The 24,930-nt window shown below is 35.0% G+C and overlaps 1 protein-coding gene across 4 annotated transcripts in view; it reads left to right on the top strand.

Moving 5' to 3' along the window:
- LOC120772369 (microtubule-actin cross-linking factor 1) overlaps positions 1-24,930 on the top strand; it is a 145,869-nt gene that overhangs the window by 4,405 nt on the left and 116,534 nt on the right. For all 4 annotated transcript variants that reach the window (XM_040100955.1, XM_040100954.1, XM_040100943.1 and 1 more), the window contains exon 2: positions 9,669-9,875. In XM_040100955.1, coding sequence (XP_039956889.1) covers positions 9,782-9,875 — 94 coding nt within the window. In that variant the 5' untranslated portion in view covers positions 9,669-9,781. The remainder of the gene's footprint in view (positions 1-9,668; positions 9,876-24,930) is intronic.

The raw sequence follows: 24,930 nt of genomic DNA, 5'->3' as shown, positions 1-24,930 counted from the left end.
TCTAAGTGTAGTAAACGACTATTAAATTTTTTTTATAATTTTTGTGCATGGTTAGTACTTGATTTTAATTATCGTATAATCTGTCTATAAAATTGATTTTTGTACATTTTTATACTCTCGCAACAATGTTGCTAACGAGAGTATTATAGTTTTGTTCACATAACGGTTGTTTGTAAGTCCTAAAACTAAAAGAGTCAGATATAGGGTTATATATACCAAAGTGATCAGGGCGACGAGTAGAGTCGAAATCCGAATGTCTGTCTGTCCGTCCGTCTGTCCGTCCGTCTGACCGTCCGTCTGTCCGTCCGTCCGTCCGTCTGTCCGTCCGTCCGTGCAAGCTGTAACTTGAGTAAAAATTGAGATATCATGATGAAACTTGGTACACGTATTCCTTGGCTCCATAAGAAGGTTAAGTTCGAAGATGGGCAAAATCGGCCCACTGCCACGCCCACAAAATGGCGGAAACCGAAAACCTATAAAGTGTCATAACTAAGCCATAATTAAAGATATTAAAGTGAAATTTGGCACAAAGGATCGCATTAGGGAGGGGCATATTTGGACGCAATTGTTTTGGAAAAGTGGGCGTGGCCCCGCCCCCTACTAAGTTTTTTGTACATATCTCGGAAACTACTATAGCTATGTCAACCAAAGTCTACAGAGTCGTTTCCTTCAGGCATTTCCATGTACAGTTCAAAAATGGAAGAAATTGGATAATAACCACGCCCACCTCCCATACAAAGGTTATGTTCAAAATCACTAAAAGTGCGATAACCGACTAACAAAAAACGTCAGAAACACTAAATTTTACGGAAGAAGTGGCAGAAGGAAGCTGCACCCAGGCTTTTTAAAAATTGAAAATGGGCGTGGCGCCGCCCACTTATGGACCAAGAACCATATCTCAGGAGCTACTAGACCGATTTCAATGAAATTCGGTATATAATATTTTCTTAACACCCTGATGACATGTACGAAATATGGGTGAAATCGGTTCGCAACCACGCCTTCTTCCAATATAAAGCTATTTTGAATTCCATCTGATGCCTTCTCTGTATAATAAACAGTAAACATTAGGAACCAATGATGATAGCGGAATAAAACTTTACAAAAATACGCTATTTGAAAAATATGTAAATGACGTATTATGAAATCTCGATTATCACTTTACCATGCGAGAGTATAAAATGTTCGGTGACACCCGAACTTAGCCCTTCCTTACTTGTTCTTCATGATTTTCTGCTTTATCGTTAAATTTTACCGCATTGTATATCATTATGGAGCTGTATTTTACTATAGCTTTGATTCCTTCTGGGTTCTGTGTTGTTTCTTCCTTTATTATGAATTCTCATTTCTCAATAGAACAATTTCTTTCTCTACCTACTAAAAATGAAAGAAATGGCTTTTCTAAAAAATTTCACCAGAAAATTTGTAAATCACTTAAATACATTTGTTTATCACAATTATCTAATCATTTATTGACCCCTAACGACAAGCACTACTATTTTAATGAACAACTTGCTTTTTTTTAGAAAATATAAAAATGAACATAGAAAGGCAGTAGAAGCAAATGTTACAGAATTTTTACATTCTTATAATTTAAATCAATCCAATTCCAAAATAATCACTCTTGTTGGCTTGGCAAGTCAGATAATGTTAGAAAAGATCTTTAAATATAAGAAGCTGTTACACTACTATTTTCATGAACACAACTGTATATCTTATACACTGACCTACGTATGTATATATTCGGCATAACATTTGTTAGAAAAACCAAAATTTGTATACAGTCATTATACAAAATAAGCCGCAGGAAAAGGATTCTGTCTGAATTTCCATTGCATATCTCACACAATTACCGATATTTTCAATCAAAAGTCAACTATAAGTACTGGGACCCACATATTCTGCACCTAGGGTCTTGAACCGTTTAAATTTGACTTGAAAGATATATTTAGGCAAAGTTTAATCACATTATATTAATTGCTTCTTGATTTGTGTACTGGAAACTGAACGAATCAAGTGGAATTTAAAATTGTGCTGTTGTGGTTATTATCCGCCACGGTACCAAGCCTATCGTCCAATTTTTATCCCGGGCCCTATAAAGCCTTGTCATACTATCTCGATTAGGTTTAGGTGATACGTACAACTGTTAGGTGAACAAAACTATAATATTCTTTAGCAACTGATTGCAAGAGTACAAAAATAGGAATATTATTAATTAATAAATATGTTAAGGGGAATTAGCTTATATTACGTTAGAAGTATTCTTAATATGCGCTAAATGATTTCTAAGAGTAAAATATAATTTTATAAGTTATTCCCAAATTATCAATTAAAATGTGGTTTGTAGAGTAATTGTTTGTTATACTAGGGCAATTCAGAATCTGGTGCCAATGGTCTTGCATCTTTGCAATTGCAAATTAGCGAGCATATTTTTGGTTTTACACTAACAAAATGTATAGCTAAGCTCCTGCTACACAATTGCAAATAAGCAAAACTAAAACGCCATTGTATTATTTGCAACACTGGTTTACAAATTATCAGCTGCTGTCAAAAATAAAAACATCGTAAACAAAGAGAAGAAATGTAGCAAACCAGTTTGAATAAAATAAGGCTAAAACACGAAAAGCCGAATAAAAAGTGGAGCGAAAGAAATCCAGAGTATACTGGATAAAATATTTCCTACCTTCATTCTCCATAATTTCTTCAGCAGCTTCATTAAATAAAGCATTAGTTAATTTTTCCGTAAAACTTTTTTTCGGCATATTTTCCAATTTGTGCGAAAAAACAATGTTTTTCTTCACCGATCGGCTGTGAATTAATGGTATTTGCAAGGGTTGCACAGAAACCACATAAAAGACGTTCATTGTTGATAGTAAATATTTGCAATTGCATAATTATGCCAACTCAGATGCACAAGATTCTGAATTGCCCTACTATGTTTTTTTTATTGATACAAAAATTGATTTAAAATCGTTTAACAGTCATTGCTGCATTTTTTGCTAGTATTTGTTAATTTTTTATTCTTATGCAACATATTTCTACAGAGATATAATAGTTTTGTTCACCTGACGGTTGTTTGTGTCATCTAAAAATATTTGAATTAGATATGGGGTTATATATGTACATACAAATGTCTAAATTATCAGGATAATGAGACGAGTTGAAGTCCGAGTGACTGTCTGCCTGCTCGTCCGTGTCTGCAACTAGTAACTTGAGTTAAAATTTAGATATCTTAGTGAAACTTGGCGTAATCGGGCCACAAAACGCCATTAATCGAAAACCCGTAAATTGCCATAATTAAGCTCAGAATTAAGATACAAAACTGTAATTTGGTTTAATTAATAACAATAACTCGAGGTACCTGTTATTGCACAATTTAGTGGGCGTGGCACCGCCCCTTACATGCTTAATGTATATATCACCCAAATTTACACGGGACAAATCATGTTAAGTAAGAACGGTTTAAGTTTACGTATAAAATAGTACTCAGCTTTGGTCAGCTATCAGGTTTATAGATTTTTTTATCCTAATTCATGTATGCACCACATGCAGATCAGATACAGATATCTTAATAATAATCTACTGTATATACCGACAGTATGTACACATATCTTAAACATAAGTGTTACCCATGGCATACACAACTACTTCTTATCTTTCATTGTTTTAGGATCATTTGCGATCCTTTACATTGCAAACATTTCATACTACAGTCTCTAATCAATAAACCCGAAATGAACATTAATTACACTGTTGATAGAAATTAGTATTTGAGACTAGATTCGTATGTGCTGGCGATAATGAACATAAATATTTGTAACATGATATCTGTTTCTATACAGATTTACAAAAATGTCTTATTTACAATTGTAGCCGTTAAGAACTGTTCAGAAATCTGAACAAATCATTTTGACACCTCTTGAGATGCCGTAAAAATAGGTGAAATCGGGTGATAACCACGTCCACTCCTCACATAACAGTTTCGTTAGAAGCTACTAAAGGTGCGATAAAACAATAACTGAATGACAGGATGACAGAAGAGGGCTTTATAGGAACAGGTGTCAAATTTGGATGTTGGGCGTAGCATCGCCCACCTATTTGAGCAATTTCAACCAAATTTGGTACATAAGATTACATATTTCCATGATACAGTGCGAAAATGAGCAAAATCAGAATTGAACCGTACCTGTTTCCCTTGTAACAAAAATGCGTTGAATTAGACCTAATATACCCCAAAGAAAGATTTTCGTACTTCCGGCTGACACCATACATATGTATATGTGTATAATAAAATTGAGTGAGCGTGTTTTTCTCTTAATGGTGCATCTTTGTGCCTAATATTGATAAAATTGAGAGATAACTTGCCATGGTCCCCATATAAATAATATCAGGATTTTCAAATATCCGTTTGATTTTACTCCTTAAATTTGTGACAGAAAAGTACCCGGAAATTGCAAATAAAACGCAAAATTCCCCTGCAGAGTAATCACCTACCGGATGTAATACACTTTGGCAACAATTTTTACAGTTCTCGAAACACTTTTCATAAGCACTTTTCATTTTGTTTTTGGCGTTAAGTTCGGTCACAATCCTCCTCCTTTTGAAAAAAATTCAGCTTTATCGGGACGATTCGAGCAAGAACGCGTTTCATACCCAAAATATCTACCAAAATCATTCGAAGGGACTCGCGAAAGATGTCGAACTTGTGTAACGATTTTCAAGCAGAATATCATTCACTTTTTTAACGTTTTCTTCAGCTGAAGAGGTCGTAGGTCGTTCAGAATGATGCATGCCTTCAACGATTTCTGTACCACTCGTAGGCTTGTATTTTTGAATCACCGTAAGGCTTTTCCCAACATTTGCAATGATTCCGCACACGAAATTTGACTAGAAATACAAAATTTGTGACAAATTCTTTGTTAGATTTTTTTATGCATTTCAAACTTCCGGTTGGTGTTATGCAGTATATATTTCAGTAATATGTAAGATATCTTAGCAAAAATAACAATTGGATATACTTTACTTTAAGGGGTCAGTAGGGTAATCTTTTTTCAAAACTTCAAAAAAAAAAATCTGTAGGGTAATCTTTTTTCAAAAATTCAAAAAAAAAAAAATAATAATACCGCTCGACGTTCGGAGCTTTTTTTAAATTGGCGGACATGATTCCGGTCGAGCACAGACTGGTTATAGTCCCTACTAGATTCATAATTGACAATGTTATGACAAAATTTATGTAAAAAAACATAGGGAAAAATTAATAAAAAAAACGTTAATTACTTTTTTATTTATCAACATTTTTTCATGATTCTAGTAGGAACGATAACCATTCACGTACTTTTTAAGAATAATTGCGTTTTTGTGTTTCAGATGATCGAAACATGAGAAATCGTGTCCGCCAGTGAAAGAACGCATCTCATTCACCAAGCCATTTCTCCGACAGATGTCATTCATAAAATCATAAAAAAAAATTTTTGTATACACTCCACGATATACATACCTCATGATATGTGAAAAAAGTTCTATTGTAGAATAAAAATTTCTACGAAAAAAGATGTCAAAAAAACAGGACAGATTACCCTACTGACCCCTTAAAATAATAATATATGTAATTATCTTACAATACATGTAAACAATTCCGCATTCTAACAAAACTTGGTTTTTGAGCTGGTCTAGACCTTGGTCTTAATATCATCAATTCCGATCTTCCGGTTGACGTTTTGTACATCTCTTTTTAAATTTAGCGGTCAATAAAAACGCACCACCAAATATCACCGCACCACATAAAATCACGAGCAATTTGTATACAAAGTTGGAATATTAGAGTAATTTTAATTTTTTGTCCACATAGTGTAAATTAATTTTTCCCGAAAATGGTGTTTATAAGAAATAGCCAATTATTAAAAAAAAATAAAATCAATGTATAATCCATGATCCACTTGATTATGTGCCATAACTGCTTTGTTAGGGCTTAAAGCGGGTGAGTTTCCAGGCCAATTCAAACGTTGAATCCCTAAATCGTTAAATTTGTTGGCCAACAAAAAACAAAATTTCGCGCTGAATAGCATAATATACACCAATATTAGAATCGCTGAGTTATCCTGAAAATTTAGGCAATCCATATAAGCATAATTGCGGGTATTCCATCAATAAGGTGTAGAGGTCCCAAAAAAGTGGTATGTAAAGCACACATAAATCATCTGACTTTGAGGAAATTTAATTTTCTTTGCTACAAAATTATCCTGGAACCTCTCACCCCCTAAACTCCGCACGGTAATCAACTTTTGTAAGCGTAGAAATTAAATTTGCTTTCGGCAGACTCCATAATCTGTTGCCAAAAACTTTTATCCCAATTTTTCAAGAAAGTCGTGCAGCCTTCTTTTTTGTGTTAATAGTGGCTTTTTGACAGGCCGTCATCAATTAACCCACATCTCTAAGCCGTCGGTGTTTAGTTTCGACTATTAAATCCACTTGGTAAACATTTTACATCTTCGTATGCCCTTACAGAAAGTGCAGTTTCAAAGCGGTCGCTTTAACTTATCTGCCGCAGTAAGTTGTCTGTTTTCTCATTTGACTTTCAAGGTCGACCTGATCCCTTTTTACGCATCATTTTATCTTTTTTGTTGTAAAAAACGCACAATGCGTCGAATAACATTGTTGTTGTTAGTAGCTCTGAAATAAATGCAAGAAAATATGCGTCCGTTAGAGCCAATAAAAATTTATTTAACGCGAAAATGGCAAGCGAATTGGATGTGCGCGAAAAATTATTAAAATTTTTCAAAAGAAACCGCAGTGGTAGGGGCTAACCCTAAAACCATTTCTTGTATTGACGAGAAGAAAGGTACTGGTTAAGAAAAATATTGTGACCATTCTCAAGAAAGACGCAAGCATTTCGGACGGGAAATTGACGAGGAAGGCTGGCTGCTCAGAGTCTTTCGTACGCAGGACGCAGAAGAAAGCTGGGTGACGACGTACAAAGTACAGAAAGTTCCGGATAGAAACGACGTCAAGAACGAACAAACCAAAACGAGCTAAGAAGCTGACGAAAAATTTTGTTAAATTCGAATGCTGCATAATGGATGATGGGACCTACGTTTTAGCGGAATTCTCTCAGTTACCTTGGCAGGAATTTTATACAGCCGATTATCGAGGAAATGCTGCTGAATCTACCTCATTGTCCAGAACTAAAGCTGATTGAGAGATTAGATTAGCAAATTGATGAGTTCCAATATACTGCTAGGTGCTATTGAGGCGAAGTGATCCCTATTTGGAAACTTGAATCCAAGGTCCTTAATCCTGCGCCTACGGACTGCTGTGCAGTCCATTAGCATGTGTTCTGGCGTTTCATACTCCAAGTCGCAGAACCAGCAATTTGCACAAGAAGCTAGGAAATAAGTGCTTCTTGAGCTTGCAATTGCCAGTGTAGAAGGCGACAAGTAGCCTGGGTTTTTCTTTTGGGAGATTGATTACATATTTAAACCGTTTGAGGTTGTAACCATCCATTAGCAACTTTGCATGGCGCATGCCTGTGAGTTGTTGCCAATGCCTCTCCCTACCCACTGTTTCAAAGGTTCCGGACCGTCCATGTTGGAGGATGCTGCAGAGCGGGTAAGCTCATCAGCCAGTTTATTCCCGGCTATACCTTTTTGACCTGGCACCCAAATAAGGTGCACTTGGTTACGTTCTGATAGACTCTTCAGTTGTTCTATACACTCCTGCACCAATAGTGATTTTATCTCGTATTAAGAGATCGCTATCGCTTAGTATAGCTATACGCTCATTGCGATAGTTGCGTTTGAGTTTTAACTCTACACACCGACTTATAGCAAATACCTCTGGTTGGAATATGCTCGGAAATCTACCCATAGGTATGGAGAGTTTTGCGCGAGGTCCTGCAACCCCTGCGGCAATTTCCTCCGACGTTTTCGAGCCCTAAACAGTAGCTCGAAGTGAGGTTTATCTTTTAATTAATGCTATCCATAGGGAGAAGAGCCAGTGGTATGACGCCACTTAGCTCTTCTATACGTTGACATGCAGACGCAGTCGAGTCTTTGCAGCTTCGATAGCTGAAGTTTTACGCACCTTTGATCTGAGTACCGAGAGTTTTCTTGACCACCAGGGTCAGTTGCGTCCTTTGGTAATCGTCTTTAGGGGGGAGCTGCAGTGATACGCGCTTGTGACGCCTGATTCAGAGCAAATAGCCTGCTCTCCATTCCCATGACCTTTGTACCTCTGACTAGCTTCCTCTCCTCTTTAAGATTTAGCTCTATTATATCCCGATATGTGGCCTAATTTGTATTTTTGGGAAAACGTTGGGGGGAGGGATTTGCATCCTGTGATCTGACAATGAAGGTTCTGACGACACTCCCCACTGTGAGACCACCCCGACATGCGTTCGATACTTATGGTGAATTCCAATCCTTCCCTCCTGTTACTAGTGACGAATGTAGGTTCGCATGCTACATTCTCAATACTTAGATTATTACTAATAATTAATTCAAGGAGAGACTCACCTCGTGCATTGCAGTCCGAACTACCCCATTCAGTTTTATGCTCGTTCGCATAAAACCCAAGACCAGGTGCAGTTTGTTCTACTCGCAGTAATTCACCAGGCCCAGCACTGGCTCGGTGACCGAAGTATGCGTGTCTCCTGGAAAATAGGCCGCTGACAGGACGAAGTCCGCACTTTCTTTGTCCCTGGTCTGCTCAGCGACCAGGACCTGTTTAAGAATTCTAAAATACAAAAGTAATCAATATTTCTCCTGCCGGGGTCTTCCACTAGAGAGATCCCAGATTACCTTGTTTCAGTCCAAGATGAGGCTTCTGCATTAGCGGGATGCCCAGTGACCAAAGTGACCAAAGACCTTCAAAACTTTAAAAGAAAGCGTTCTTAGCAGCTATGAGAGTATCGGACACTACCATAAAAGCACTAATGGGGTTCCGGAAAAATATAAACTAAATTAATAAAACATAATTCGACGTTTCTTCTCCCTTTTGTTACATTTAAACTAAATTTTTTTAATGAAATATTTTAGTTTATAAAAATCGGACTACTGAATTTAAAGTTTTTTTCATTATTGTAGGCTTCAAAAGGCTTGCACCGGCATACTGGCCGCCATAGAGAAGGAGACCATTTTGAATAAAATAAATTGATTTTGCCGAAAAAACCATTTGTTCTGTTTTTTTAAGTCCTTTTTACTTTGGAACTCCTTGTAGGTCTAGTAGAATTTATTTAAAATTTACTTTTATATAGCTGAAGATCTCCGTTTGTCGCTACGTCTTTATTGCCGCACGTATATCCCGTTTGAGCATGATTTTATTATATCTTCTTTTCTCTGACGGAAGTAAAATATAGTTATAAAACTAATCGAGTCTATCACCTAGAACATAACTTATTAAAATACATAGTTGAATTTTTATTCATTCACGATTTCGTCTAATAATGAATGTTGAATTCTTTCGCAACATTAAAAGAAATGCCAACACCTGAAGGTATTTCCCCGACTTTGATCCTTGAAATATTCGGTTACATCCGAAACTAGCCCTTTCTTACTTGTTTTATTTATATTTAATACAAAAAAATCCAATTAGGAGTTTACCATATAAAAAACAAATGTTTTTAATTCAAATCATTTTGTTGTATATTGATGTAATAGTATATAAATTTATAGGAAAACTGTGGGCGTGATCTATTTCCATTCATTTCAACCTGATAAACTGTAAAATATGAACCAAAGTCAGTATTGATGGCAACTATTTTGTAAAATCACGAGCAGAAGGAACGATGGATCGTGAGAGCCTTAGCGAATGGGCTAAGGATAAACCACTTAGTATTCTACAACTTGATCCCGCAGATAGAGCTGTACTAAGAATAGCAGGTAATTGTTATATTGTTGATATGTTTTCGTTATTTTGTAAGCTTTAGATCTAAATTACTGCGTCATATATTTGATATATTGTTTTACCCCTTTTTCGAAGAGCTTGACTAAAATTTCGTTTTTTTCTTTATGGCAAAAGTTGTTCATATTACTCTGAAACAACTACAACTAGACATCTACAAGACGCTAGCCGCTTTAGCAATTTGTAAGATTGAAAGTCGTGAAAATATTTCCAGATCGCAGCAGCTGACCACTCTTAAAATGCCCGTCATTTTGAAAAACGGAAGATTGATTTCTCTTCTTATTTTTAATTGGCGTAGGCACCGCTTACGCGATTATAGCCGAGTTAACAGCGCGCCAGTCGTTTCTTCTTTTCGCTACGTGGCGCCAATTGGATATTCCAAGCGTAGCCAGGTCTTTCTCCACCTGGTCCTTCCAACGGAGTGGAGGTCTTTCTTTTCCTCTGCTTCCCCCGGCGGGTACTGCGTCGAATAATTTCAGAGCTGGAGTGTTTTCGTCCATTCGGACAACATGACCTAGCCAGCGTAGCCGCTGTCTTTTAATTCGCTGAACTATGTCAATGTTCATAAATCTTTCGCAGAACTTTTCTCTCGAAACCTCTCTACCTCGATTCATCAGTTGATGTCATCGTCCAAGCCTCTGCACCATATAGCAGGACGGGAATTATGAGCCACTTATAGAGTTTGGTTTTTGTTCGTTGAGAGAGGACTTTACTTTTCAATTGCCTATTCAGTCCGAAGTTACACCTGTTGGTGGTGTTTATGCTGGTTCCCAAATTTACGAAACTATCTACAACTTCAAAGTTATGGCTGTCAACAGTGACGTGAGAGCCAAGTCGCGAGTGCGACGACTGTTTGTTTGATGACAGGAGATATTTCGTCTTGCCCTCGTTCACTACCAGACCCATTTGCATTGCTTCCTTGCCCAGTCTGGAGAAAACAGAACTAACGGCGCGGGTGTTGGGGCCGATGATATCAATATCATCGGCATACGCCAGCAACTGTACACTCTTATAAAAGATTGTACCTGTTCAATTAAGTTCTGCAGCTCGAACTATTTTCTCCAGCAGCAGGTTGAAGAAGTCGCACGATAGGGAGTCGCCTTGTTTGAAACCTCGTTTGGTATCGAACGGCTCGGAGAGGTCCTTCCCGATCTAACGGCGCCGGTGTTGAGACCAATGATATCAACAGCAGCTGCATACTCTTACAGAAGATGGTACCTTCTTCTTCTGGAACTCCAATTATTTTCTCCAAAAGTAGCTTGAAGAAGTCACATGAAAGGGAGTCGGCTTGTCTGAAAACTCGCTTGGTATCGAACGCCTCGGAGAGCTCCTTCCCGATCCTAACGGAGCTTTTAGTGTTGCTCAACGTCAGTTTAACAGCCGTATTTGTTTTGCGGGGATACCAAATTCAGACATCGCGGCATAAAGGCAGCTCCTTTTCGTGCTGTCGAAAGCAGCTTTGAAATCGACGAAGAGGTGGTGTGTGCCGATTCTCCTTTCACGAGTCTTTTCCAAGGTTTGGCGCATGGTGAATACCTGGTCGGTTGTTGATTTGCCAGGTCTAAAGCTCCCCGTGGTAGTACGTAACCCCGCCATATCAATACACAACTCTAAATACGAGATCAAAAAAAAGATAATAATAATAAAAAAATAAAAAAGAATTTTAATTTTCACACCAGCACTCATAAATTTATGGTTTAGTTATGACACTTTATAGGTTTTCGGTCAATGGCGATTTGTGGGCGTGACAGTGGTCTGATCACGCCCATCTACAAACTCGTAATCTTTTTTGTACTAAGGAACCCGCGCACCAAGTTTCTTCAAGATATCTCAATTTTTATTGTCTCACGTTTGCTAATTCGATTGGATAAATGCTTCCGCTCTATTCGGTTTATTAAAAAAAAAAAACAAAAACACAATAAGTTGTGCTTAAGATAAAACAAGAAAATAATTAGGTGTTTCACATAGTCTCATAAAGTTATGAGTTATAACGATCCGAAAACATTGAGAATTGTAATTGTGTAAACACATTTTTGTATGTAAACCAAAAACATTTTTTTTAAACTAGTGTAAAAATTTATAATCTTATGATTTTACGATGCTTTATGACAGGTTGTGAGTACCCCTGAGGGGTGAGTACTGAAAATGGGATAAGTCTCCCGTGCTTAAGTAACAGCTGATTCTTGTTTTCAATTATTTTGAATTTTCAGTTGTTTGTCAAAAGAAGAATAATAAGAAATAAGAAAGTATTTTTTGTGAAAAAATATGGAATCGAATATTTTTTTAAATTAAAATTATCTTATTAAAAAAAAATATATAGTTTTTAATAAAATACTGAATTAACAAGTAAGGAAGGGCTAAGTTCGGGTGTCACCGAACATTTTATACTCTCGCACGATAAAGTAATAATCGAGATTTCATTATCCGTCATTTACATATTTTTCAAATACCGTATTTGTGTAAAGTTTTATTCCGCTATCATCATTGGTTCCTAATGTATATACTCTTATTATTGAGAAAAGGCATCAGATGGAATTCAAAATAGCGTTATATTGGAAGAAGGCGTGTTTGTAAACCGATTTCACCCATATTTCGTACATGTCATCAGGGTGTTAAGAAAGTATTATATACCGAATTTCATTGAAATCGGTCTAGTAGTTCCTGAGATATGGTTTTTGGTCCATAAGTGGGCGAGGCCACGCCCATTTTCAATTTTTAAAAATAGCCTGGGTGTAGCTTCTTTCTGCCACTTCTTCCGTAAAATTTAGTGCTTCTGACGTTTTTTGTTAGTCGGTTAACGCACTTTTAGTGATTTTCAACATAACCTTTGTATGGGAGGTGGGCGTGGTTATTATCCGATTTCTTCCATTTTTGAACTGTATATGGAAATGTCTGAAGGAAATGACTCTATAGAGTTTGGTTGACATAGCTATAGTAGTTTCCGAGACATTAACAAAAAACTTAGTAGGGGCGGGGCCACACCCACTTTTCCAAAAAAATTACATCCAAATATGCCCCTCCCTAATGTGATCCTTTGCGCCAAATTTCATTTTAATATCTTTGTTTATGGCTTAGTTATGACACTTTATAGGTTATCGGTTTTCGCCATTTTGTGGGCGTGGCAGTTGGCCGATTTTGCCCATCTTCGAACTTAACCTTCTTATGGAGCCAAGGAATACGTGTACCAAGTTTCATCATGATATCTCAATTTTTACTCAAGTTACAGCTTGCACGGGCGGACGGACGGACAGACAGACAACCGGATTTCGACTCTACTCGTCACCCTGATCACTTTGGTATATATAACCCTATATCTGACTCTTTTAGTTTTAGGACTTACAAACAACCGTTATGTGAACAAAACTATAATACTCTCCTTAGCAACATTGTTGCGAGAGTATAAAAATTTTACAACCTGCTCAGCACACATACAGCCAGGATTGTATCACAATCTCGTTTGCTAATTCGCTCATATTCGGTTTATTTTATATAACACGTAGGCTTATCTGCGTTTTCTGTTCACCGATCCGGCACGTTTTTTAGTCCACAAATTATTCATGAACAACCATTATATAGACTGCGTCGAATAAAATTGTCCGTTACAATAATGAAATAACTTTAAAACCAGTATATAGTGGTCGGTCTTGTATGGAATCAGCGGCCAAAAATACTTCCACTGTCTATACAAGGTGCGTTCCAAAGAAAACAGGACTTAAAAAACAGAACAAATGTTTTTTTCGGCAAAATCAATTTTTTTTTATTCAAAATAGTCTTCTGCTTCAATACAGCTTTTTGCACGGTCCAAAAGCATGTCGAACGAGTGTTTTAGCTCGTTAGCCGGTATGGCCGCCAGTATGCCGGTGCAAGCCCTTCGAATGGCCTCTACGTCTGCATAATGCTCTCCTTTCGTGGGCAAATGCATTTTTCCGAAAAGGAAGAAGTCACACGGTGCCATATCAGGTGATTACGGGGAGTGGTTAATAGTTAAAATGTGATTTCGGCTGATTTTTGATGAATTCACGCACAGTTTCGATGGAATTTCCGGTGATCACGGATATTGATTGGCCCACATGTTGGTCGTCATTTATGCCCTCACGTCCACTTTGAAAACGTTGAAACCACTCGTGCACTCTGCTACGAGATAGGCAATCATCGCCATAAACTTGTTTCATCAATTGAAACGTTTCAGTAAGAGTTTTACCAATTTAAAAAAAAAATTAATGTTGGCTCTTTGTTCGAAGCTCATTTTCGCACCGATAACACAAACATACTGACACTTAAAACGCAATAACTTCACTTCCAATCCATGAAATATCATGCAATTTTCACTGGACAATCGATAAAGATAGCAGATTCTATCGCACCAGTCGACATATAGATGACGCCACCAGGGGGCGCTAGATTCAAAAAGTCCTTTTTACTTTGAAATGTCCCTCGTATAAAAGTGACACTTTTGCCAAAGCTTTTTAAAATCTCCATCTCCCGTTTCCCACTCCGCCACCCCCTATAGTAACTAATTTTAAAAAATTATATTAAATTAAAAAAGTTGATAAACGAAAAAAGGAATTTTTTGAATATTATTCAACTAAATCAAAAACTGATTTTAATAAAATTGATTTACTTTTGCATTACTTTCTTTGAATGGTGATGAAAGGATCTAAGCTCAAATGTAATCGGTTTAGCAAGTCCTGATTTGTAGCGGCCCGTTAGTTCTTTCGTGTATGTTTAGTCGATACATCTTAACGTCCTTCTTGTTTTTTCTCAGCAGATTATTCTGAGAGCTCTCCGATTGAAACTGATGCATATTGAATAACATCGGGAGCGTGAATTAAAATTTATGGGCTGACGAAGGAAGATAATACCAGTAATATTTTGAAGTTAATTCGCTTGCAGGATCTAGATCAAATCTAGTGCATTTAGGGTTGATTGGAGTGTTTCATTTTGAAATTGAATTCGAACAGAACGGCAATAGTGAGTAGACAAAGGTTTGGAGTTTTTCTAAATTTGTTTGCGCTCTTCATCATTTTGCGATTTTATTATTAGTTGTAGAGGACATATGTATGTCGTGACAAATAAATTCTTGTCTTACAAATTTCTGCTTATATTCGCTCTGCGCAGAACTGCCATTAAAGCCACATTTTCCTCAGGATAACTGTTTTTCCTTTAAAATGTTATCATAGCAGTATAAAATGTTAATATCAAGTTTTTTGTAAACGAAGCTTCTAATAAGTAGATACTGATGCTTTATTAAATTTGCTATTATGATTTGATATTATTCACAAATTTTCTTAACACCAAAATTCAAAAATATATACGAGTGAAAGTTTACACTGATATGATGTGCCTAGAAAATGATAAAATGAAAACCAAAGCTCAAGTATATATGACGAAAAAAACGTAAAAAATAATAAAATATACAGGTGTACACATACACGTAAATACAAAAAATTATGAAAAATTACACAAAAAATCTGCATGACTGGTAGATTAATATGAATAACAAAGAAAAGGGCAAAGGTGGCAGCTGAAATCAAAAGCATAGACTTAGAAAACATTAATTAATATAAACAAACTTGACTCATTTGAGGGCGAGACAGGGATCACAATTTTTTGTATAACTTAAATCGATGTATAAAGAAAAACATTCCACTTGAAAAGGCACTTGTAAAATAATAGTTTTAAACAATAAAACAATATATTATTAAATAAAAGCCACTTGCTATATAACATATACCTTTCTTCTTAATATTCATTTCGATTTATGGCGATTAAACAAGATTTTATATTGCAATTTAATTTTTTATAAGAGATAATATTTATTTAATATTTTCACTTCACAGTCCGCGTGTTTCTATTCTCTCACTTATCTCGCTTTTCGTTGCGCGTACGAATGGGATAGAGCAAAAATGTATTTAACGTTAGTTTTATTGTTTTTTTTTTAATATTTTTAATACAAACCGTGGTAAATTTCAAATTTTATTTTTTTTTATTTTTGGCATATGAAATCGACCAGTGTGCAGTAGTCAAATTTTTATTAGCTAAAATATTTTATTAAAAAAATCATTTTAAATTTGAAAAAAAGGGGGAAAAACCAATAATTTTATTTTTCATTTTCATTAGTGCTTTTATGGTAGTATCCGATACTCTCATAGCTGCTGAAGACCACTTTCTTTAAAAGTCTTAAAGGCCTTTTTGATCACAGTATTTATAAAAACAGATTCGGTTAGACAAATGCAAAGTATTTGCACAGATTTCGTAAAAAGCCATTTTGATCTTAATAAAGTACGCAAGCAGTTTTAAGGACAGCGTGCTATTTAAATCAGTAACGAAAATAGTTTTACGAAACTATGTTTTTTTTGCAGAGATAAGGCAAGAATAATGCTTTTGGTTTTAATATCAATCAATTTAAACCTTTTTTTTCTTTTTATTTTACCAATATAGGAAATGTTAAGCACTGCGATCCGAAAACTCAAGAACATATTAAATATTTAGTGAAACCAGGAAATTTGTACAGAAAAGTAACAAATTTACTGATACTTCCAAAACACTGGTTGAACAAGCAGTAAAATGGGTTTCCCAGATTAAAACACGCGCCAGGAAGTCAAAAATAGCGTTGTTTCTCAAGAAAATTTAGTTTGCTATGTTAAGAAAAATCTATTCATTCTATTCTATTCGTCAAAACTTATAAAATGTAATTTGATCCATCAACTAACCGCAAAGTACTTATAAAGGAAAATCAGAAGAGCCGAAGCATGAGAAAAGGTCTATGTTGTCAAAAAAGTACGTGCAACAAAAGCTTAGGTTTGCCGAGGGACATATCCTTTGGCCTAAAAAAAAATTACGTAACATTCTCGGGTTTGACGAAACAAAAGTCAACTTATTTAATTCTGATCGAGGTATTCATTATGTAAGAAGACCGAATAATGCTGCCTATAACCCTAAGTATACGATAAAGACCGTTAAACATGTTGACGGAAACATTATGGTTTGGAGATCGGTTTCATACAATGATCTGGGGTCGCTGCATAGGATACAGAGGACTATGAAGGCAACCGATTATGTGGCAATACTACAAGAATTTATGCTACAGTATCTTGAAGACAACATGCCACTTAGGTGGATATTTATGCAGGAAAACGACCCTAAAAACAAGGCTAAGTGTACAAAAGAGTGGCCACCGTCGTTAATAGAAAAGTGCTCAAGTAATAATGAAGAGCTTTTTCAACTTATTCAATTTTCATGGAATGCAATTCCAGTCTCCGCCTGCCTAGTTGATTCTATGCCCAAACGGTGTTTATCAATTTTAAATAACAAGAGATTTTCAACAAAATATTAAACTAATAAGTAATTAATATCATCACTTCTGATTGAAAACTAGTTACTTTTTTTACTTAATATTGTATTTTTTAATAAATCACGAAGTGTCCTGCATGCAATGTAAATAAAATACAAAATATAGCAAAATATGGGCAAAACTAAAAAAAACTTATTTTTAATTTGTTCTCAATAAATTTGATTAGTTAATTGCCGTGGATTTCCCCACATTTCTGTATGTACATTAATTTCATCAACTGTCCTTATTATTTTTCACATAACTGTATTTCGCTGTTGATTGGACCCGATGTATCGAATGAGCTGCTTCTTTTACCACAACCGCAAATTGCTTGCCTCACAAGAAATTTCTTTGGAAATTTTGTCACTTTCTTGGCTTTGAATTTTTTAGGAACATTTCCTCGAAAATCGGCTGTATAAAATTCCTGACCAGGTAGCTGAGAAAAGTCCGCTAAATCGCAGGTCTCGTCATCCATTAGGCAGCATTAGTAATGCAAGAAATGGTTTTAGGGTTAGATCCCTACCTCTTCGGCAATTTTCTTAAAATATCACTGCGGTTTCTTTTTAAAAATATTAAATGGTTTTTTCGCGCACTTCAAATCCGCTTGCCATTTTCGCGTTAAATACATTTTTATTGACTCTAAGGGACGCATAACATTTTCTAGCATTTATTCCAGTACTACTAAGATAATTTTTTTTTATTTGAAATTTTTTGTTGCACAGTAAGGAACAAAATGTAGAGGACAATTTTATTCGACGTAGTCCTTATTCACCTAAATTGACAGTTTGGTGTGGTTTTTGGTCGCGTGGAATCATCGGTCCGTACTTCTTTCGAAATAAAGCTAATGACACCGTTACTGTCAATGGAAAGCGACATTGAGTGGACTCCAAAAAGTTGTGATCATTAGACTACTTCTTGTGGGGTTATTTGAAGTCACTGGTCTTTAGAAATAAACTACACTAACTTCAGCTTTAGAAGTCAATATTGAACGGGCTATTCATAACATACGACTTGATTTAGTGGAAAAAGTACTCAAAAATTGGGTTCATGGCATTCGTTCCTACAAAAGTAGATGCCATTTGAATGATGTTAAATTCAGAACTTAATTATATCGTTTGGACTTTATATTAATTCAAAAAACATTTCAATTTCCTTGATAGTTAGTTATTTTTAAAAAGGAATCATATCACTGTTATTGGAAACCCTTGATATAATGGGTTGTCAAAAAAGTCTTGCGGTATTTTTATTGATTTTTTTTTTTATTGAAATTGAAATGAATTTTTGGTGACTCATGCCCAGCTCTTGACCGATGCTACGGCTGCTACTATGCCGGTCTCTTTCGACCAATTCAGCGATTTTATCGCAATTTTCGACGACAGGCCTTCCGGAGCGTGGCGCATCGACCACCTCTACACCAGAACGAAAACGTTGAAACCATCGTTGTGCGGTGGAAATGGAAACTTTATCGGGTCCATAAACTGCACAAATTTTACTGGCGGCTTGAGATGCATTTTTGCCTTTATCGTAGTAGTACTGTAAAATATGCCGTATTTTCTCTTTATTTTGCTCCATGTTTGCGGCGCTATAACTCACGAACGACTTAAAAGAAACGACAATCAAACACGTGTTAGCGCGTGAAATGAGCTTTCCAAAAAGGTATAGCATGACCCGATGCGACTAAAACTAGAACTATGCGCTTTCAGCGCCGACTAGCGAAAATACCGCAATACTTTTTTGACAACCTATAATATATAATATCTATAAAGATACACATACATATGTAAATACTGAACCGAGATTGCTAATATGTATATAGCACACTCTTCTGTTTGATGCAACTTAAAACTTACGATAGTTTAACTGATTTACTGAAATAAAATATTCATGTTCTTACAGATTTAACAAATTCAATCGAAATAACTTCACTTTCTTTGATTTAGATCTAAAGTTGATTTTCTTGTAAATGGTATATAATTAACCCGAAATTCCACATTTACTGAAAAACATCAATTTTACCGATTTACAGTTTTAATAAATTCATATAAATCAAATCAATTGAAATAACGAGATGGTGCATTATCACACTTCTTTGTTCAATAAATTCAGACTAAGTAAAAATCGAAGAATTCACTTTTAGAGCCTCACAAAACGACGCGTATCTCAAATACTAATAAATATTTTGACGTGAAATTTAGCATAGATGTACTACCAACTTACAGAAAAAAAAAATACCGATTCGCAAAAACGCGAAGTACAATGTCGATTGGACTCGAGTGTGAAATGATGAAGCCATGTTTCTCACTCAAACACTCCTCAGAATCAGCAATTCGTTGCTTTTGTTAGATTATGAGGCAGCCACTTTGCACATGGCTTTCACCTCTTTAGGGCATCATTGTCCTCAGTGCTCATTTCGCTTCTTTCCAACTTAGCAAACCTTTTTTCAACGGTTGATTTCCCTAGTGCAGAGCCTAAATTCAACAGTATTTTCCCCTAAAAAGCAATACTTTATTAACACATGAAATGCTTTATAATCCATTTTTTTTGTAAACTAACACAAGTTGCTTCACTCATATCTCATTAACTAATAGTTATAATCTAACTATTAGAAATCATAAAGATAGTAGTTTTAGTGGTATGCGATAAATCGATGTTTTGGGGATGTTCAATTCAATTTCCATGAATTTCCATGATGATTTTGGCTGATTTTTGATGAATTCACGCACAGTTTCGATGGAGTTTCCGGTGATTACGGATTTTGATTGGCCCACATGTTGGTCGTCATTTATGTCCTCACGACAACTTTGAAAACGTTGAAATCACTCGTGCACTCTGCTACGGGATAGGCAATCATCGCCATAAACTTGTTTCGTCAATTGAAACGTTTCGGTAAAAGTTTTACCAACTCTAAAACAAAATTTAATGTTGGCTCTTTGTTCGAAGCTAATTTTCGCACCGATAACACAAACATACTAACAATTAATACGCAATAACTTCACTTCCAACCGTTGAAAAACCGATGATTCAAAAAGTCCTTTTTACTTTGTAATGCCCCTTATATTCCTATGATTTTTGACTCGTTTGTATGTCAAACTCATAAACCCATGTCTCATAGGCAGTTAGCATGTCCAAAGAGACATGTTTACAGTACTCTGTTTGAAAAAAAAATCAGCTATAGCGGGACGAGTGAAGCAATTATTCGAACGGACTCGCGAGAGAGAGAGAGTTCTCCTGCCATCTATCTTACATTTGCATGACAATTTTCAAGCACCATATCCTTCACTTTTATCCTCCAACATTCGCATCGATTCTGCACTCGAAATTTGGTTAGAAATACTAAATTTGTGGTACTGAGGTGTATTGACTTAATTAGCCGCTGTAAATAAATTGTTTTTTGAACATTTACCCGGGGAATTTAATTACAATTTCCGTGAGCTTTTTTCACACAATGTATACTATTATTGATAAAGGAGCGAGGATCACCAACTTGTAAATCATTCCCCTGTAGACAGCTATTGAATGCTAACCTATTAAGCTATTAGTGCCATCTTCGGCTTAAAAAAAATTGGATTAACTATACCTTCATCAGGGAAGGTAATAAATTCGCACTCAAAATTACTAAATAGCCTTCCTTATTTGCGACTTTTTTGTATTTAGAAAACTTTGATTTAAGTTTTCTATATACATACATATGTGCATGTATTGTTTTTTGCGGAAAGCTCACTCTTATAATAAAAATAAGTAAATTTGGTTAAAATGATTGAGAAGTGCGATAACTCACGAAATTGACCAATATCATAAAATTTATTGTGCGAGATCACCCAAACATTTATATCACATACCATACTGTGGTCACGAATCGGATGATAACCACGTCTACTTCCCATATAACAAACTTTCAAAGTCCATCTGGTTCATTCTTTACAAAACGCCAAAAATTGTCGAATTCGGACTATAACTTTTCAAGGACCGAAACACCAAAAATTTAAACCCCAGAGCATATGGTTAATTTTTTACCGAACATATCGTTCAATCTGGTCTAGTATTGATATTTCGGGATACAATTTTTGTGATGACAGTATGCCCTAGTGCCATATACGAAAAGAGGTACAATTTGTTTCATATATTCCTTAGCCGACATATACCGGATGTAAATATTTTTGAACTTCTGGTCGACCGATTGTATTGATTGAAGTGTAAGGAAGCTTATTGAAATTCAGCAAACAATTTCTTTCTAGTAACAGGATATTCTCTGGCCTTCTTTTAATTAACGGAAATTCCATATATCACTTTGCGAGAGTATAAAATGCTCGGTTACACTCCATCTTAGCCCTTACTTGTTATAGCCTGAACAGGTGCAACCAAGTAAAATTTTTTTCTAATTCTAATTAAAAGTGAAATATCTAACTTATAACACGGTATGTTCCCCGAAATTAAAAAACCGGCCAACCTAGTCATATTGTTCGTTGACTCTTCTCTCTCACATGAACTTCCCTACCTGCAACCTTTACGCACCAATTAAATTTAATGGAGCACCAGCATAGCTTCCTGTGCACAGTTACACCTTATATGCACTTATGTATAACTCGTAGCCTTTATTCAAAACCAAACGGGGATGATCGCTTGACAATGATGATGTGCAATGGAATTGGTTACATACTAAAAATTGTAAACTTATATATCTCCAAAGCCTTTCTTGCTTCGTCACTACATAATACTTTTTCCCTTCTAAATCACAGACTGTATGAATAAGTTCAGACTAGGTCTTAATATTGAATTTTTGTCTATGATGTCAAAATTTCGACAGTAAACAACTTCAACGACAGCGCTTTTAGTAGTTTTTAATATAAGATATGTTGGGTGGTCTTGGTTACATAATCGTACTGTATTACGAAATGCTGCCCTAGTTGTGATTCTGAATACCAATTGCAGGTTTTGTACCTTAATTTGACGTTAAACATTTTGATATTAAAAATTTTTAAAACAAGAAATGTACTTTTAATTTACAGTTTGAAATGTATTGTTACAATTTATACGAAAGTGGATTTTTTAGTTAAAGAAAAGTTGTTTATTGTGATTTTTCGTTATAATGAATATTTTGGGTAAAGTGGAACAGTATTTATGCGCATTTATTTCCTAATTATTCCCGTAATTAAAAAGTATAATGTGCACATTTGTAGTGCGAGGGCCTTATGTAAGTGGGTGGGTGAATTTTTATATCTGTATTTAACTGTTGAATAATTAGAGGAAGTTAATAAACCCTAGTTCCGTGCCCTTCGAACTGCAAATGTGGTTTTTTTGGGATATTGACGTATTTTTTATCAGATATTAGACGAAGTATTAAGAGTTTAACCTTCTCTTAACCATTTTTGGGTATTACATGTCTTCTTATGGCAAGCTATAGAAATTTATGTTAAAAGTTAAAATTAAGCTAAATGCATATTATTTATGAATAATTATTATCGAATAATTTAAACTTATTTCACACAAACATTTGGTACATACCAGTATTATGATCATTTATTTTATTAAAAAATTAACCGCTCAGTTGCGATTTTTAATAGTTAGTTCGTCTCCTCGTACATAAAAAAATATTAACAGTAATATAAATTTTTCGTTAAATAAATTCATTTGTTAATATTGTTTTTATTTATGTTAATAATAATTTTTGTGCTTTTGGGTCTGACGTACATATATTCAGGCAGCTACTAGAATTTCAACCCGTCTCGTCATTTTTATCATTTATATGTATATATAACCCTATATCTATCTTGACTCGTTTAAGGTGATACATACAACCGTTAGGTGAACAAAACTATTATACTATAATATGTAACAACATGTTGCCGGAGTATAATAATTGTAATTTGTGCGTGGAAAACCTGATATTATTGGTGGTTGTACTAAAAACAAATAGTCGGTTGGTGGGTTCAAACAACACGTTTAATTATATTTTAAGGTTTAACTTTCGAAAAAATAAGTTTTAAATTTCTCATTTATTTTCACATTATTTTATAATTTTAATAATAAATATCAATCATCTTAATGTACCATTATTTGTTATTCTTCTTACTTTCTACTTTGTGACAAAAAAAAATATCCGGAAATTGTAACTAAAACGCAAAATATTTAATTTTCCATCAATATTTATTTTCTTGCCTTTAAAGTAATCCTCACTCTATGTAATATATGTATATACAATAAGCATTTTTAAGGATGGCCTTTAACTCCTTCAGCTAATTTTGTTTTATCTCTTCGATCGAGTGAAAACGGGTTCTATTCCGATGATTGTTGACTTGTTTGCATGCCAAACTCATAAACCTATGAGACATGGGTTTAGACAGTAATAATGCTCTCCATGAATGTGGGATCGGGATTCGCACGATCAAGCATGTCCAAAGAGACCTGTTTACAGTACTCTGTTTGAAAAAAAAAATCGGCTATAGCGGGACAAGTAAAGCAACAACGCGATTCTTACCCAAAATACCCACCAAAATTATTCGAACAGAAATTCGAAAGTTGTCGAGTTCTCCTGCCTTGACGATTTTCAAACATCGTCCTTCACTTTGTACCATACGTAGGCTTGTGTTTTTGATAAAACTGAATCACCGCTTCCTCCAACATTTGCAACGATTCTGCACACGAAATTTGTGACAAATTCTTTGCATTACTGAGGTGTATTGACTTAATTAGCCGCTGTAAATAAATTGTTTTTTGAACATTTACCCGGGGAATTTAATTACAATTTCCGTGAGCTTTTTTCACACAATGTATACTATTATTGATAAAGGAGCGAGGATCACCAACTTGTAAATCATTCCCCTGTAGACAGCTATCGAATGCTAACTTATTAAGCTATTAGTGCCATCTTCGATTTAAAAAAATTTGGATTAACTATACCTTCATCAAGCAAGGTAATAAATTCGCACTCATAATTACTAATTAGCTAATATTATATGTAGTATATAAATTCGTAAGGTTATTTATGCATCCACCTATGTACCAGAGCTGGCCAGAAGTTATTTATTTGCGACTTGTTTGTATTTAGAAAACTTTGGCCTGATGTAAAATGTATTACTGTTATTATTATTATGATTATTGCTATTATTGAAGTTTTCTACATATGTGCATGAATTGTTTTTGCTGAAAGCTTATTGTTATAATAAAAATAAGTAATTTTGGCTAAATAGATTGTAGGAGAATCTTAATTAACTCTTAAAAAAATTATGTATATAAATATTTATCATTGAGTTCTCTCTTATTGATATTGTGAAGTAGTTGGCTTTGATCGTACAACATACCCAATAGTTACTCTTTAAATAAATGGCGAGTTACTCAAGGTTATGACAACTCTCAACGCAACTCGTCTGTTTTACTGGTATTAGTCAACCGTATAATCAGCGTTCGTTTTTATCTTTTACTCAGTCTGGAACGAACTGTCGTGTCGCACGTTTATTGAAGAAAATTGTTTATTGTACCAAACATAATATATTGCGTGTAAATAGATTTCGTTATTGAAATTTAAAAAAAAAAACTTCCTTTAGATGAAAATAAGGTGCTAAGTATATGTATTAAATAGTGAAAACCGCAGACTGTTGATTTTATACAATTGCAATGATAAAATAAAACTATTAATTAGTGAAAATGTGCTGACAAACGCTGATGTATACACCAAACAAAACCTTCGACCTTTTTCACAGATA

Source organism: Bactrocera tryoni, chromosome 3, assembly GCF_016617805.1.
Source record: "Bactrocera tryoni isolate S06 chromosome 3, CSIRO_BtryS06_freeze2, whole genome shotgun sequence".
Classification (NCBI taxonomy): domain Eukaryota; kingdom Metazoa; phylum Arthropoda; class Insecta; order Diptera; family Tephritidae; genus Bactrocera; species Bactrocera tryoni.
The sequence above is the reverse complement of the archived record's forward strand: the minus strand, read 5'-3'. Positions and strand labels throughout refer to the sequence as shown.